The sequence below is a fragment of the Lithobates pipiens genome, unplaced genomic scaffold, assembly GCF_037356315.1.
Source record: "Lithobates pipiens isolate NorthernLeopardFrog02 unplaced genomic scaffold, aLitPip1_a1.2 Scaffold_8, whole genome shotgun sequence".
Lineage (NCBI taxonomy): Eukaryota > Metazoa > Chordata > Amphibia > Anura > Ranidae > Lithobates > Lithobates pipiens.
In genome coordinates this window covers 513,214,088-513,227,920 of record NW_027507903.1, presented here as the reverse complement: position 1 = coordinate 513,227,920, position 13,833 = coordinate 513,214,088, and the positions used below count along the sequence as shown (strand labels likewise).

General features: G+C 45.6%; 1 protein-coding gene across 1 annotated transcript in view; it reads right to left on the bottom strand.

The window, feature by feature from the left end:
* SULT4A1 (sulfotransferase family 4A member 1) overlaps positions 1–13,591 on the bottom strand; it is a 57,702-nt gene extending 44,111 nt beyond the window's left edge. Inside the window, exon 1 of the mRNA XM_077469389.1 lies at positions 13,309–13,591. Within this exon, the coding sequence (XP_077325515.1) occupies positions 13,309–13,477 (169 nt within the window). The 5' untranslated portion in view covers positions 13,478–13,591. The remainder of the gene's footprint in view (positions 1–13,308) is intronic.
* Between the last annotated feature and the right edge of the window lie 242 nt (positions 13,592–13,833).

Below are 13,833 nucleotides of genomic sequence, written 5' to 3'. Positions count from 1 at the left end.
TTTAGTGGATGCCAGATCCCAAATCCTTCTGTAATGAAAAAGCATGGAGAGTTTACCTGACCCCACGACAGAGCTCCCCGCCCCCGTCGAGATAGCAGCTATCGGATCATCGGCAATTTGTGCCCAAGTAGGGCAGAGAAGGGTAAGAAAACGTTGTTTATCAGTCTTGTCTACATGAAAAAGCTGAGACAGTTGTGAGGCAACATAGTAGTGATTTAGATCTGGAAGAGCCATGCCCCCCATATCAGTCGGGCTTTTCAAAGCCTGCCAAGCAAGCTTGTGTCTATTGTTCCCCCATACAAAGGGCCTAAGGAGACTTTCAAGGGATTTAAAATATTTCAGCGGCAAATATACCGGGGCATGCCACAACACATACAGTATTTTAGGTAATAGGACCATTTTAATCAGATTAACGCGCCCCCAAACCCCAAGGGGGAGGTGAGACCAGGCCTGAATCTTGGTACGCACCAGGGAGAATAATGGTTCTACATTTAGCGCAATGTAATCTGCTGGATTCCTAGAGACATATACACCCAGATACTTAATAGTGCCAACTCGCTGAAGAGGCAGACTGGCCTGAGATTCTGACTGTGGAAAACTGTCAATAGGTAAAATTTGGGATTTTTCCCAGTTTATACGAAGACCGGAAAAGCTACCAAACCACTCTATCATGTGCAGGGCCTTTGCGAGGGAAGGGCCAGAGTCTGCCAGGTATAACAGCGTGTCATCAGCGTATTGACTGATTTTTTCGGTTAGTCGACCCATCGTCAGTCCCCTGATCTCAGGGTCCGCACGAATCGACACCGCTAAAGGTTCAGCAGCCAAGGCATATAGTAGCGGGGACAGTGGGCACCCCTGTCTGGTACCCCTACTAAGGCCAAACGCCCGGGAGGACCACCCATTCGCCACCACCTTAGCCATTGGGTGATGATACAACAGCCTCACCCACCGGATAAAGTTCGGGCCAAAGCCGTATCCCGCTAGACACTTCCACAAATACTCCCATTCCACTGAGTCAAATGCCTTAGCCGTGTCAAGTGTCACTACCACACGCTCACCCACCGCCTCATGCGTTGCCTGTAGATTTATATAAAGCCTGCGTAAATTGAACGACGTATTCCGCCCCGGCATAAAGCCCGCCTGGTCAGCCTGAATCAGGCTAAGGATCACTCCGTTCAATCTAGTAGCGAGTATTTTAGCTAAAATCTTAATATCTACCTGCAATAGGGAGATTGGGCGGTATGATTCCGGGAAACCCGGATCTTTTCCAGGTTTGGGAATCAAAACTATCGTTGCCTCCCTCATGGACGGAGGCAATGTCAGTGTATCAAAAAGACTCCCGTAGAGGGCGAGAAGCCTAGGCGCCAGCACGTCTTGGTAACGGGAATAAAATTCAATGGGAAGACCATCTGACCCCGGCGACTTGGATTTTGCAAATTCCGCAATAGCACCCACTATTTCATCGGTGGTCAGGGGAGCCTCCAGAGCCTGCACCTGTTCCTCCGTAACTTGGGGGAGGGAAACCTGAGCCAAAAAGCTGTCGATCGGAGTGGTGTCGTCTGAGACTGTAGTGGTGTATAAGTCCGCAAAAAAGTCCCGAAATCTAGCTGTCACCTCAGAGGGGTCCGTGATCATTGTATCACCCTGACCCCGCAAAGAAATAACAACCGGGGGCCTGTCTTCCCTGTGCACCAAATATGCTAGCAACTTACCAGCTCTTTCCCCGGATTCAAAATATTTTTGTTTGGTAAAAAAAAGTTTCTGTCGGGCCTTGTCTTGGTGCAGCTGGGAAACCACTCTCGACTGTAGTCTAAGTGCATCAGCGTTTGCCGTAGACGGGTCATCTATGTAGGTGCGTTCCATGGAGCTCAAATCTGCCTCAGCCTCAATAATGACAGTAGCCGAGTCAGCTTTGAGCCTATTAATATGGGCAGTCAGCACCGATCGAGCGTGTAATTTAAATGTATCCCACACTGCTGGAACTGAGGCCGTGTGGTCATTATCCTCAAAAAATTTTATCCACTCCGCCTCAATAGTGTCATCTTCGGGTAATAATGTCAGCCAGAACGGATTTAGCCGACACGCCCGCGGAGGCCTACCCAGGGGTACGTCAAGCACTACAGAGTAGGGGCTGTGGTCCGAAAGTAGTCTGGGGCAGAACAATACTTCCCTGAGTCTGGGAGTGAGTTGTTTAGATATTAGTATAAAGTCAATACGGGAGAGAGAACCATGTGTGGGTGAGAAGCATGAATACTCCTTCTTTTGAGGGAATTTGTGTCTCCAAGTGTCCACAAGGTGAATGGTGGTTATAAGCCTGGACAACCTAGTGGTCCCAGCTTGCCCCATCATCAACTCGGGGGGTTTGAGCCTATCCAGGGAAGGGTTAAGCGTAGTGTTGAAATCCCCCAGCCAGATAACAGGAACCGCCGGATGTCTGGACATAAAAGACAGTCCCTCAACAACCAACGTCATGGTAAATGGAGGGGGGATATAAAAGGCCATAATAAGGTAGGGTTCCCCATACAATTTAGCATGTAGAAAAACAAACCTGCCCTGTGGGTCAGTAAGAATTTTGCAAAGTTCAAATTGGACAGACTTAGCTACAAGTACCGAAACCCCCCTCGAATGAGACGTGTAGGTGGAATGAAATGCCCACCCAATCCAAGGGCGTTTAAGGGCCATCTGCAGTCCACCCTCCACATGCGTCTCAACTAACACCATCACTTCCGCCCTTTGCTTTTTGAGGAACGTGAAGGCTGCCGCGCGCTTAATTTTATCACGCAGGCCCCTCACGTTCCAGGTAAGAAACCGTATAGATGCCATATAGAGTCATATAAAGTAATAAGTGCAGTCGGCTTACCCCCTAACAGCCCTCCTATATACGCACCCCAATACAGTTGTGCTTGATCAAGCCCAAACAGGGGCTGCATAGGCAGTAATGGTAAAAAACATTTAGTAAAAGCAACACTTAGTCCAGATACATACTTCAACTTATTTATAGTAATCTTCTGCATGGAAACCCTAACCAAACCACCCCCTCCCCCCACCCTACCCTGCACCAACCCCAACTTGTGTGGGCATATTCCCTGAAAAACCAAACATGTCTGGCTGGGAAAACCAGTTTCATTAAATCAATAAGAAAATTTAGAACAATAAGTCTGAAAGAGGGTCGCGGCCACCGGTACCAGAGGGCAAGGCAAAGCAGAGCCCCCTGTATAACAGCACACAGTGGTGACCCGGGTAAATAGGCAAAAGTGTCAGTTGCTGTCCAGTCCCAGTGACCAGCTCCCTCATAACAAGAAGAAGTCCCAGCAGACAATGGAGCAGTTTTCTGCTGCACCGTGCAATTAGACCGTAGGTCGAACATGTCTCCCCTTGCTCCGGGAGAAAAAAGAAGAAAGAAAAAAAGGAAAACCAAAATTGTTGAAACAAAACAAACAGGTATGCATTGCAGAAAAGGTCCCTCAACAGGGACACTAAGAAAAAAGGGAAAAAGTTTATCCATAAACGTTGACACCATCAGCAGGCGCAAATGTCCCAGAATCGGAAAGTTCAGCAGATCTCAAAGTAGAAAGGGCATAAAGGTAACATACGTCTCAGATGCAAGCACCCCAGCGATAATAGAGCAGCAAAGAGAGATCAGGCAACCTGCCACAGTTCCAGGACACCAGGGGAGAAACAAAAAAAAGTGTTAGCTCACACGTCCCCAAGGGTCTCAGGCAGCTCCATCTTGAGGCACTCTGCGTTCCAGCCATGCTATGACCTCTCTGGGTTGTTCAAAGAAGAGCGCCCGGTCTCCTGCCTCCACCCTGAGGCGTGCTGGGAATAGCATAGAGTATTTCACTTGCTGTGCACGTAGTAATCTTTTGGCCTCCATGAAACTCTGTCGGCGTTTCTGGACGTCCGCGGAAAAATCAGGAAAGATTGCAACTTTAGTATTGCCCACAGGGATATTACCCTTTTCCCGGGCCATGCGGAGAGCAGCATCTCTGTCCTTATAGTTCAGGAGTTTTGCAATAAAGGTGCGTGGAGGTGCACCCTGAGGTGGAGGCCTAGCAGGCATACGATGCGCGCGTTCAACCGCCAGCATGGGGGAAAAAGACTCTAGGCCATAGGTACTTATCAGCAATTGTTCCAGAAAAGTTGTGGGGTCCTTACCTTCAGCCCCCTGCGGAAGACCAATCAATCGGATGTTGCATCTGCGTATGCGATTTTCCATTTCGTCCTGTTTAGCAATCAGGAGGTCTATTTGCTTCTGCATGTGGTCAGCATCATTTTGCAGTGGTGGGAGAGCGTCTTCCACATTGCTAATACGGGTCTCAGTGTCCCTTACCCGGTCACGCAGTTTCTGAAAGTCCTGCCTCAATAAAGATATGTCCATTTGCACTTCCTCAATTTGGGATGTAAGGGACGTGCGGCATAATGTAATGGCTTCAAGAAGCCTGTCCGTGTCTCCCGCCACACGCGGCCCTCCCGGCTCCTCCGCGCCGCCATTTTCCTCCCCCTCCTCACTCACATGTCTGCGGTATTGTGACAACCGCGCCGCCGCCGATCGTTGGGATTTCGAGGGAGACATATGCGCCGGAATGAAGGGACGCCTGCCAGACGTGTTCAGGTGATTATCGGTGCTGTGGTGTCACAGGATCAGCGTGGGAGACAGGATTCCTCGGCGGAGCTCCGGAGACACGCGTCCTACTCCATGCAAGGTCAGGCCACGCCCCCAGTAGCTGCTGACTTTTAATAAGGACACTTACCTATCCAGCGATCCCGCAATGTCGGCCATCCTGAGGCCAATCCATCCATCGGATCGGCTGCTGGCGCCTCCATCTTAATGAAGGGAAACAAGCAGTGGAGCCTTGTGGCTTCACTGCCCGTTTCCTACTGCTCATGCATGAGTCACGAGGTGCTTTGTGAATGGCCGCTGTTTTCTGGGACACACACATGTCCCAGAAGACAATGGGGCCGCTCACTGAAGAGGAGGAAGCACCGCGGAATAGGAAGAGGCAGATTAGGAAGACTACCTAGCAATAGCGGTTTCGGATTATTAATGCATTTTATTTTTTTTGGGTGGCCCTCTACTTTAACAGGTATTGCTTTTGTTGATGCTACCTGCACATCCATAGCACACCAGTAAGAATTCAACTGGTATATAGTATATACAGTGGTGTGAAAAAGTGTTTGCCCCCTTCCTCATTTCCTGTTCCTTTGCATGTTTGTCACACTTAAGTGTTTCGGAACATCAAACCAATTTAAACAATAGTCAAGGACAACACAAGTAAACACAAAATGCAATTTGTAAATGAAGGTGTTTATTATTAAAGGTGAAAAAAAATCCAAACCATCATGGCCCTGTGTGAAAAAGTGATTGCCCCCTAAACCTAATAACTGGTTGGGCCACCCTTAGCAGCAACAACTGCAACCAAGCGTTTGCGATAACGTGCAATGAGGCTTTTACAGCGTCCTGGAGGAATTTTGGCCCACTCATCTTTGCAGAATTGTCCTAATTCAGTTACATTAGAGGGTTTTCGAGCATGAACGGCCTTTTTAAGGTCATACCACAACATCTCAATAGGATTCAGGTCAGGACTTTGGCTAGGCCACTCCAAAGTCTTCATTTTGTTTTTCTTCAGCCATTCGGTGGTGGACTTGCTGGTGTGTTTAGGATCATTGTCCTGCTGCAGAACCCAAGTTCGTTTCAGCTTGAGTACACGAACAGATGGTCGGACATTCTCCTTCAGGATCTCTTGGTAGACAGCAGAATTCATAGTTCCTTTTATCACGGCAAGTCTTCCAGGTCCTGAAGCAGCAAAACAGCCCCAGACCATCACACTACCACCACCATATTTTACTGTTGGTATAATGTTCTTTTTATGAAATGCAGTGTTCCTTCTACGCCAGATATACTTGGACACACACCTTCCAAAGAGTTCCACTTTTGTCTCATCGGTCCACAGAATGTTGTCCCAAAAGTCTTGGGGATCATCAAGATGTGTTGTGGAGAAATTGAGACGAGCTTTGATGTTCTTTTTGCTCAGCAGTGGTTTTCTCCTTGGAACTCTGCCATGCAGGCCATTTTTGCCCAGTCTTTTCCTGATGGTGGAGGCATGAACGCTGACCTTAACTGAGGCAAGTGAGGCCTGCAGTTCCTTGGACGTTGTTGTGGGGTCTTTTGTGACCTCTTGGATGAGTTCTTGGGGTAATTTTGGGCCGCCGGCCACTCCTGGGAAGGTTCACCACTGGTCCATGTCTTCGCCATTTGTGGATAATGGCTCTCACTGTGGTTCGCTGGATTCCCAAAGCTTTGGAAATGGCTTTATAACCCTTTCCAGACTGATAGATCTCAATTACTTTCTTTCTCAATTGTTCCTGAATTTCTTTGGGTCTCGGCATGATGTGTAGCTTTTAAGGATCTTCTGGTGGACCTTACTGTGTCAAGCAGCTCCTATTTAAGTGATGCCTTGATTGTGAACAGGTGTGGCAATAATCAGGCCTGGGTGTGGCTAGAGAAATTGAACTCAGGTGTGGACAACCACAGTTATAGTATGTTTTAACAAGGGGGGCAATCACTTTTTCACACAGGGCCATGATGGTTTGGATTTTTTTTCACCTTTAATAATAAACACCTTCATTTACAAATTGCATTTTGTGTTTACTTGTGTTGTCCTTGACTATTGTTTAAATTGGTTTGATGTTCCGAAACACTTAAGTGTGACAAACATGCAAAGGAACAGGAAATGAGGAAGGGGGCAAACACTTTTTCACACCACTGTATTGTATGCTCTCCTGTACAGTCTTGTGAATGTCAATGACATACATTACTAAATGGGCCTCCCCTTTGTGTTTTGTTTGATTTAATCTTCTGCATTCACAGTATGTAAATAATGATTGGAATAAAAAAAGGCCTATTAAGAGTTGACATCCAATGCATTTCAGGACCTATACATAAATCTCCATTCATCAGGGCTTGGTTCAATTGTGCAAGAAAAATCTAGACAGTTGGTTAATCCAAGAGCTCCACCACTCTAAAGCCAGGTCAGGGCAGGCTGTTGAACAGTCGTGGCACCTATGTATGGCACAGTTGTGACATCTCTAGCCTAGAAATTTTCCTATTACCTATTACTATGAGCAACATGTGTAAGCAGAACTAATCCATAGCTGTTCACGCATACATTTGGCAATCTCAGCGCTCATACAGAATATACTGTAAAATGTCATAGCAAGTTCCTTTGTCCAAAAATACTAATATAATATTTCCCTTTTCTTTCTCCAAATCCCAAACTTCATCACCATACTCCAAAGGAAAAGCCACACACTGATGATATCCTCACTGTCAAAACGTTTGATGGACCCTCTATCTTCTATGATTAACCACATTGGGTGAAATATGTAATAAAATTGGTTCTGGATGAGGAACCATATGCTGAAGCTTGTTAGCTGAATAAAATATTGCATGTAAGGACATCAGTGTGCTGCTTTTCTTTTGGATTATGCTGTTATATGTGGAGTGACGGACTCCAAGCCATGACCCAATACCAGGCAATGAGAGGAGCTCTTGGAGGGTTGGAGCCATGCACTTTTCTTTGACTCTACATCACCTGAAAGTTTATCATCATCATCTACTTCTGTCACCCACATTACCCATTGCTCTTAACAAAAGACCAATATTTTGTCACAGTGATGGTAAAGAGGGAGGGGTGGGTGAAAGAAATAACAGCAAGAACACAATTGTTCCTATACCAGGCATGATCATTATTTCTCCTAAGCCACTGCAACACTATACCTCCTCTCCTTGTCTCTCATACAAATCCCACAGGGTCAGAGCAGGAAACAGAAATGTAACCCATTGTCTACCACTAAGCCCCTCACATGGCCAAGCTTTCACATACTAAGTCAATTCATGCTCTTTTAAATGCTTTAATAAACATATCACCTACGCTCAGACGCAATTAGGGCCAACTGAGCCACTTCAATTTATGAAATACTCATATATGTCTGTGAAGGTTCTAATGCCACGTACACACGATCGAAATTCCGGCCAGAAAAAGACCGATGAGAGCTTTTCATCGGAAAATGCGACCGTGTGTATGATCCATCGGAATTTAGCTGTCCAAATTTCCACCAGCCAAAAATTGATAGCATGTTCTCAATTTTCCAGACGGAAAAACTTTCTATCGGAAATTCTGATTGTGTGTATGCAATTCCAACATGCCAAAAATCATGCATGCTCAGATTCAACTACGAGACAGAAGCTATTGGCTACTGGCTATTGAACTTCCTTTTCCTAGTCCCGTCGTACGTATTGTATGTCACTGCGTTATAAACAATTGGAATTTGGTGTGACCGTGTATAGGCAAGACAGCTTGAGCCGAATTCCGTCGGAATTTCATTGGGAAAACCATCAGAGCTTTTTCCAACGAGAATTCCGATCGTGTGTACGTGGCATTAGTTATCCAAATCATGGTATAGCTAGTAGTAGTTGGTCACAGTAGTTTAACTGGACTTGTTCTGTATGAACGTTTCACTGCTCCTCCAAGTGGCTTCCTTGGCTCTAATAAGTGTCAGGAGCATATACGGAGTAATCTGTGTGGCTATAAATGCTGGGATATTTTCTCCAGCATAGGTGTGCACAGGGGATGCTTGGGCACACCCTAATCACTACGCACAGTACCGATTCCCTGTATTGTCCGGGCTGCCCCTGTGTTAGCCCCTCTGCCCCGCAGTGCTGCTGGCTTTCCTCCTCTCCTATCCCCCCCACTCCTGCCGGGGATGTTTAAGGATGGAGAGTAGTGGAAAGGGCTAGTAAATATGTAATGTACCAGCATCTTCCTTTTCTAAATGGACACAGTGAACACACTCACTCACTGTGTTTGTTCATAATTGAAGCAGAGTAAACTGTTTACTATGCTTCGGTTTGTGAATGAATAGGAAGCCGTTCAGTAGAGATCACTTCCCATTCATTTACTGTACAGTGCAGCTGAGGCTCCAGAGAATGGCATGTGTGTTTGAACTTGGGGAGCACATCCTAATGCAATGGGCTATACAGACTCATTAGAACTGAGGAAGTGGCTTGGATGAGCAGTAAAATATCTTTAACATTACTGAACAAGTCCAGCTGAATGTGACTAACTGCTACTATCTAGCCCCACATTGCCAGTAATAGGGAGTGGGCCCTGTACTTTTCACTTTATAGCCAGCAGCACAATACAGCTATATGGGTCAATATTTATGGCTAGTGATAGCACCTATCTTCAAAGCCTATTGAGTCCGTTTTTGAACTCTCTGCAAAAATGCTCCAGAACAGCAGACTACAACTCCATGGATAAATAGACATTTCTTCTTCTCCTCTACATACCCTTTGCAGGAGAACATCCCATCTCCAACATCAATATGACCAGGACTGTTATATTTGGAATTTGATGCTGGCGTCGCTGGAACTGTGGCTGTGAGAAGTGGCAAGCAAAAATCAAGGGACTTTATGGCATCATTTATCAACAAGCTGCCAGTTATTTGATCAATTAACTAACTGGCAAGGAGCAGAATATGGTCTGTGCAATGACTCTGGCCACAAAGTGTAGGTATAGCCAAAACTGTTAGTAGGGTCTAGTTACCCCCCTGAAGATGCAACAGTGGGTAAGGGGCAATATTCACTAGAACAGGTGTCCACTTTGGAAGATTTACTCTCCCCTTATCTCTGTCTTGAAGACAATGGAGACCAGAACAAGTGAATCTGTTTAACAGGAATACTACGATAAATAACAATAAAATCCTGATGGGGCTCTAATCATTTCCTATGCTATCCAAAATTTTAAGAAAGTACATTTAAGCCTAGTACAAATGGGCTGAATGTCGGGCGGCATCTGTCGGTTCAATCGAAACGAAAGACATTTGGCCCGTGTGAATGGCAGCCAGTCCGACACAAGCCGGGCGATCAGCTGGCTTCTGTAGAAGGACCACTTCCTGATGAAGACTTTGTGATAGGCCGAAACGTCGTCTGTTACACCGCATCATCGTGTTACTTCTGCCCATACAAAACTACCCGGGAATCAAGCCGAATGCTGCAAACGGCGGCTTTTCTTATCAGGACCGCTTACCCTTAATGATCACCTGCTACGCACGCCGGGTGCCAGGACTATACCACACTTTTAAATCTGAGTGAATTATTTTCATTTGTGTATATAATAAGCCCGGTTTTACGGCACTGGGCAATGAAGGTTTTCCTTTGTCATTTCCATCCATACTTATGAGGTACATTCATGCATGAGACGTCATTTCAACAGGCTCCCTAGGGGTTTCCCCACATGCCATACTAGCGATATGGTCTCTTAGACTAGGGTGAGTGTACATCTATGTGGGGCACCCAGTCTGAACACCATTGCACAGGAGATGCCAATCTAAGCACAAGCATTTTGTTTCATCACCTAATGGGACTTTATACATTTTTTGTGTGTTCTGCATGTTTACTCGAATTTGATCAACCCTAAGCGCAGCAAACTGTTTTTATATTCTGCAGAAGGCTCATGACTGAAAAAGGTCTGCCGACCATCTCTTGATCAGTGCTTTCAGCCAATAGCTCTGACCGGAGTGTTCAGGCGGGGGCGGTCCCCCTGTAAGAACACGATAGCTCAGCAGGGGAGATCGTTGTACCAATATCGGATTGTTAGTACAGTGGCTCCAACCTGAGCTGTCAGTTTTTTTTTCATTCAACCCACTGGGTTTAACAAAAAAAAAAAAAGCTAGTAGCATGTACGAGGCTTTAGGCTCAGCCAGTGATAATCTTGAATAAATGGCTATTTTCTTCCAGCTCTCCCCCTATTCTCTTACCAAAGGCTGACCACCACCACCAATGAATCCCAGCAGCTCAGTGCTTATATTTTGTTAAGCATCCTCTTACATGCACACTAGATGCTACTTGCACTACCCCTATGAAATAGATAATTGGAAAAAAAAACTTAAAAAAAACTGCAGCAATGGCTGTTTTGATGATGCTACTTCTAAGCAAATGATTTGAGGCACAACTCCAGCAAAAAATTACAAAATAAAAATGAACAACCCAATTGAATATAAAATAAAAAAAAATAAAAAAAACAATATTTGTTGCTATATTTGCTTTCAATCCAAAGCTCTCCCTCATCAGTATTTATTTTCCACTACAAGATGTCCTCAGTCTGATGGCCAGCATAGTCCAACCAACTTCCTCTGAGCCCCGGTCATCCTAAACCTGCCCCTAATGGCGCGTACACACGACTGGACTTTTCGACAGACTTGGTCCGGCAGACTGGAATCCGTCTGGCAATTCATTCGTGTTTTTCTTCCCAAAAGTCCAGCAGACCTAGAAATAAAACTTGCTTCAAACCTTTCCGACGCACTCGAGTCCGGTCCAAAAATCCGGTCATCTGTGTGCTAGTCCAACGGACTAAAACCGATGCTAGGGCAGCTATTGGCTACTGGCTATGAACTTCTTTATTCTACGTCATCACGTTCAAATCCATCGGACTTTTGGAGTGACCGTGTGTGTGAAAAGTCTGGCAGACCTCAGCTCCGGTGGATTGTCCAGTAGAACAAGTCAGTCGAAAAGTCTGGTCGTGTGTACGCGGCATTACTGTGACTGGACAGTGAAAGGAGAAGCAGTACAGTGATGAGCTGATCTCTCTTTCTCCTCCTATCAGCATGCTTCTTGTCAGTACATGAACCTATTGGCTCCTTGTACTTCTCCTCTTACACTCCTGGTCTGCTGTACAGGGACTTGTGATAGGCTGATACCTGGTCCTTTTAGGTACTTACCCTGCTTACATTTAGAAAATATATTTAATGTTGTATTAATGATTACATGGTCATTTATATGTACCTGGAGTTCAGCTTTAAATAAAAAAAAAATACTTTGATTCTACCGCTAGTTAAATGCCCAGAGCTCCCAAAACAACAATCCATAAAAAGTAAACTGACAAAACATGTTAAACCCCTTTAATATGTTTATCTGATCACCAATAGGATGCATTTTTCCTCTGCTTTTCCTAAAAAATCTCAATAACCTTATGGATGAGCATGCATGGATGCCAGCCTCAGAAACAACACACAGCTCGGGGGGCTGGCATTTGAAATGCGTTGCCCCTGCGTTCCCACTGACCTTCACAGAATAATAAAAGCTGTGATAATGCAGCAAAATAGGACATGCAACATTTGCAAAAATACAAAGAAATGCAACGTGATATACCAAAAGCAACAGTTAGGCTTGGTTCACTACTATAGGGGGGACCAAGCACGGGTGTGTTTCCACGTGTTTTTCATGCGTTACTGCACGCTACATGTATCTTAGTCCATTCATTTCAATGTGCGGCCCTACGCGTGAGAAACGCAGAAAAGACGTCCCTGACTCTTTTCCAAAAACGCAGTTTGGTGCGCACTAAAAAATGTGTTTGCAGATGTATGGGGGTGCCATTACTATCAATGGCACCATGGCACGTCTGGTACAGGGAAGTGCGTTTCCCTGCACGTCGGGAAAGTGCTTGATTTTTGTGTGGGCTTCTGAAACGCAAAAGGTCTGAACCTAGCCTAAACTTAAACACCGCCCTATATGATCCAATTTAAAATTCAAAATTATACAAACGCACGTCAGAAAAAAGTCCATGTATGCCAAACCAAGGAAGCCCAATAATGGCAAATTTGTGAATCACGGCTAATATCACACCAGGAATTGCAGGCGCAAATCCGCTATACTGTCAAGAAAGCCAATTCGGGGAATTCTGCATAATTCTTAAATATTTGGTAATTGCAGAAAACAGATGAATACTGATTCAAGTATGATATATTGATGTCATCATCCAAAAAAAAAATGCATTTAAAAGACAGAAAGAATCCTATTGGTTTCAAAACAGCTGGAGAGCGGAGGTTCCCTACCCCTGGTCTATAGGATTCTGAACATGCAGAAATAGATATTAGGGATACAAGAGGGAGAGAGAAAACAATGACATCATACTGAGCTCTGACTCATCCACCTCCTGAAGACTTGTAAGGGTTAATTCTAATATACTGCCTACAGTGCACAGGATGGCAAGCCCAAGATGTCCCTGTTTGGGGGAGAGGACTACTGATTGCATAGGATGTGCCCTTCTGTCAGTGCCCGCTGGTTATGGTGCCCCCTCTGCACCCTCATTATACATGACATCACATCTCATTACATCCCAGGCAATTAAAGTTTCCAAGAAGCAAATCCTGCAGACAGACACCAAGACAGGACTGGTGCATTCATGGCAGGCAGATCACTCTGTGCCCCACAGAACACATACCAATCATGCTCTTATCTGCACTTACCTGATTTGGGGTAGGTGACAATCCAAATGTCATTTTTCCTTACTGGATAGTCAGCAATTTCCTCCATCTTCCCCCTGCAGAATGGGGGCAACCTGACTCCATTGTACTCAAAGTATTTGCTTTCAAACTCCACTGGGGTGCTGGGGGTCTCTGCTTCGCTCTCTGCCATGCTCAGGGGTGCTGGTGGGCGAGCAGCAGCAGCAGGTTGGGGTCCAGTATAGAGGAGATGCTGGGCTGGATGGCTGAGCTGGATACGGTGATGTAATGCTATGCTGAAGATGCAGCAAACGGTGCTAGCGAGCTCCCCCTAGTGTTCAGTAAGCGGCAGTACAGGGGACCAGCAGCCTGGCAGAGCGCATGTGCACCCCTCCCTGCTGTGGGAATTCTCCTAGGAGCTGACTTCACTTCTCTGAATGGGATGTGTCTGAGTCTGCCTACACTCACTAGCTGCACTCTGTGTTGTGTTGTTGTGTTGTTACAGATCATTTATTATGGTGGTTTTATGATATTATAGAAGGATTTAAA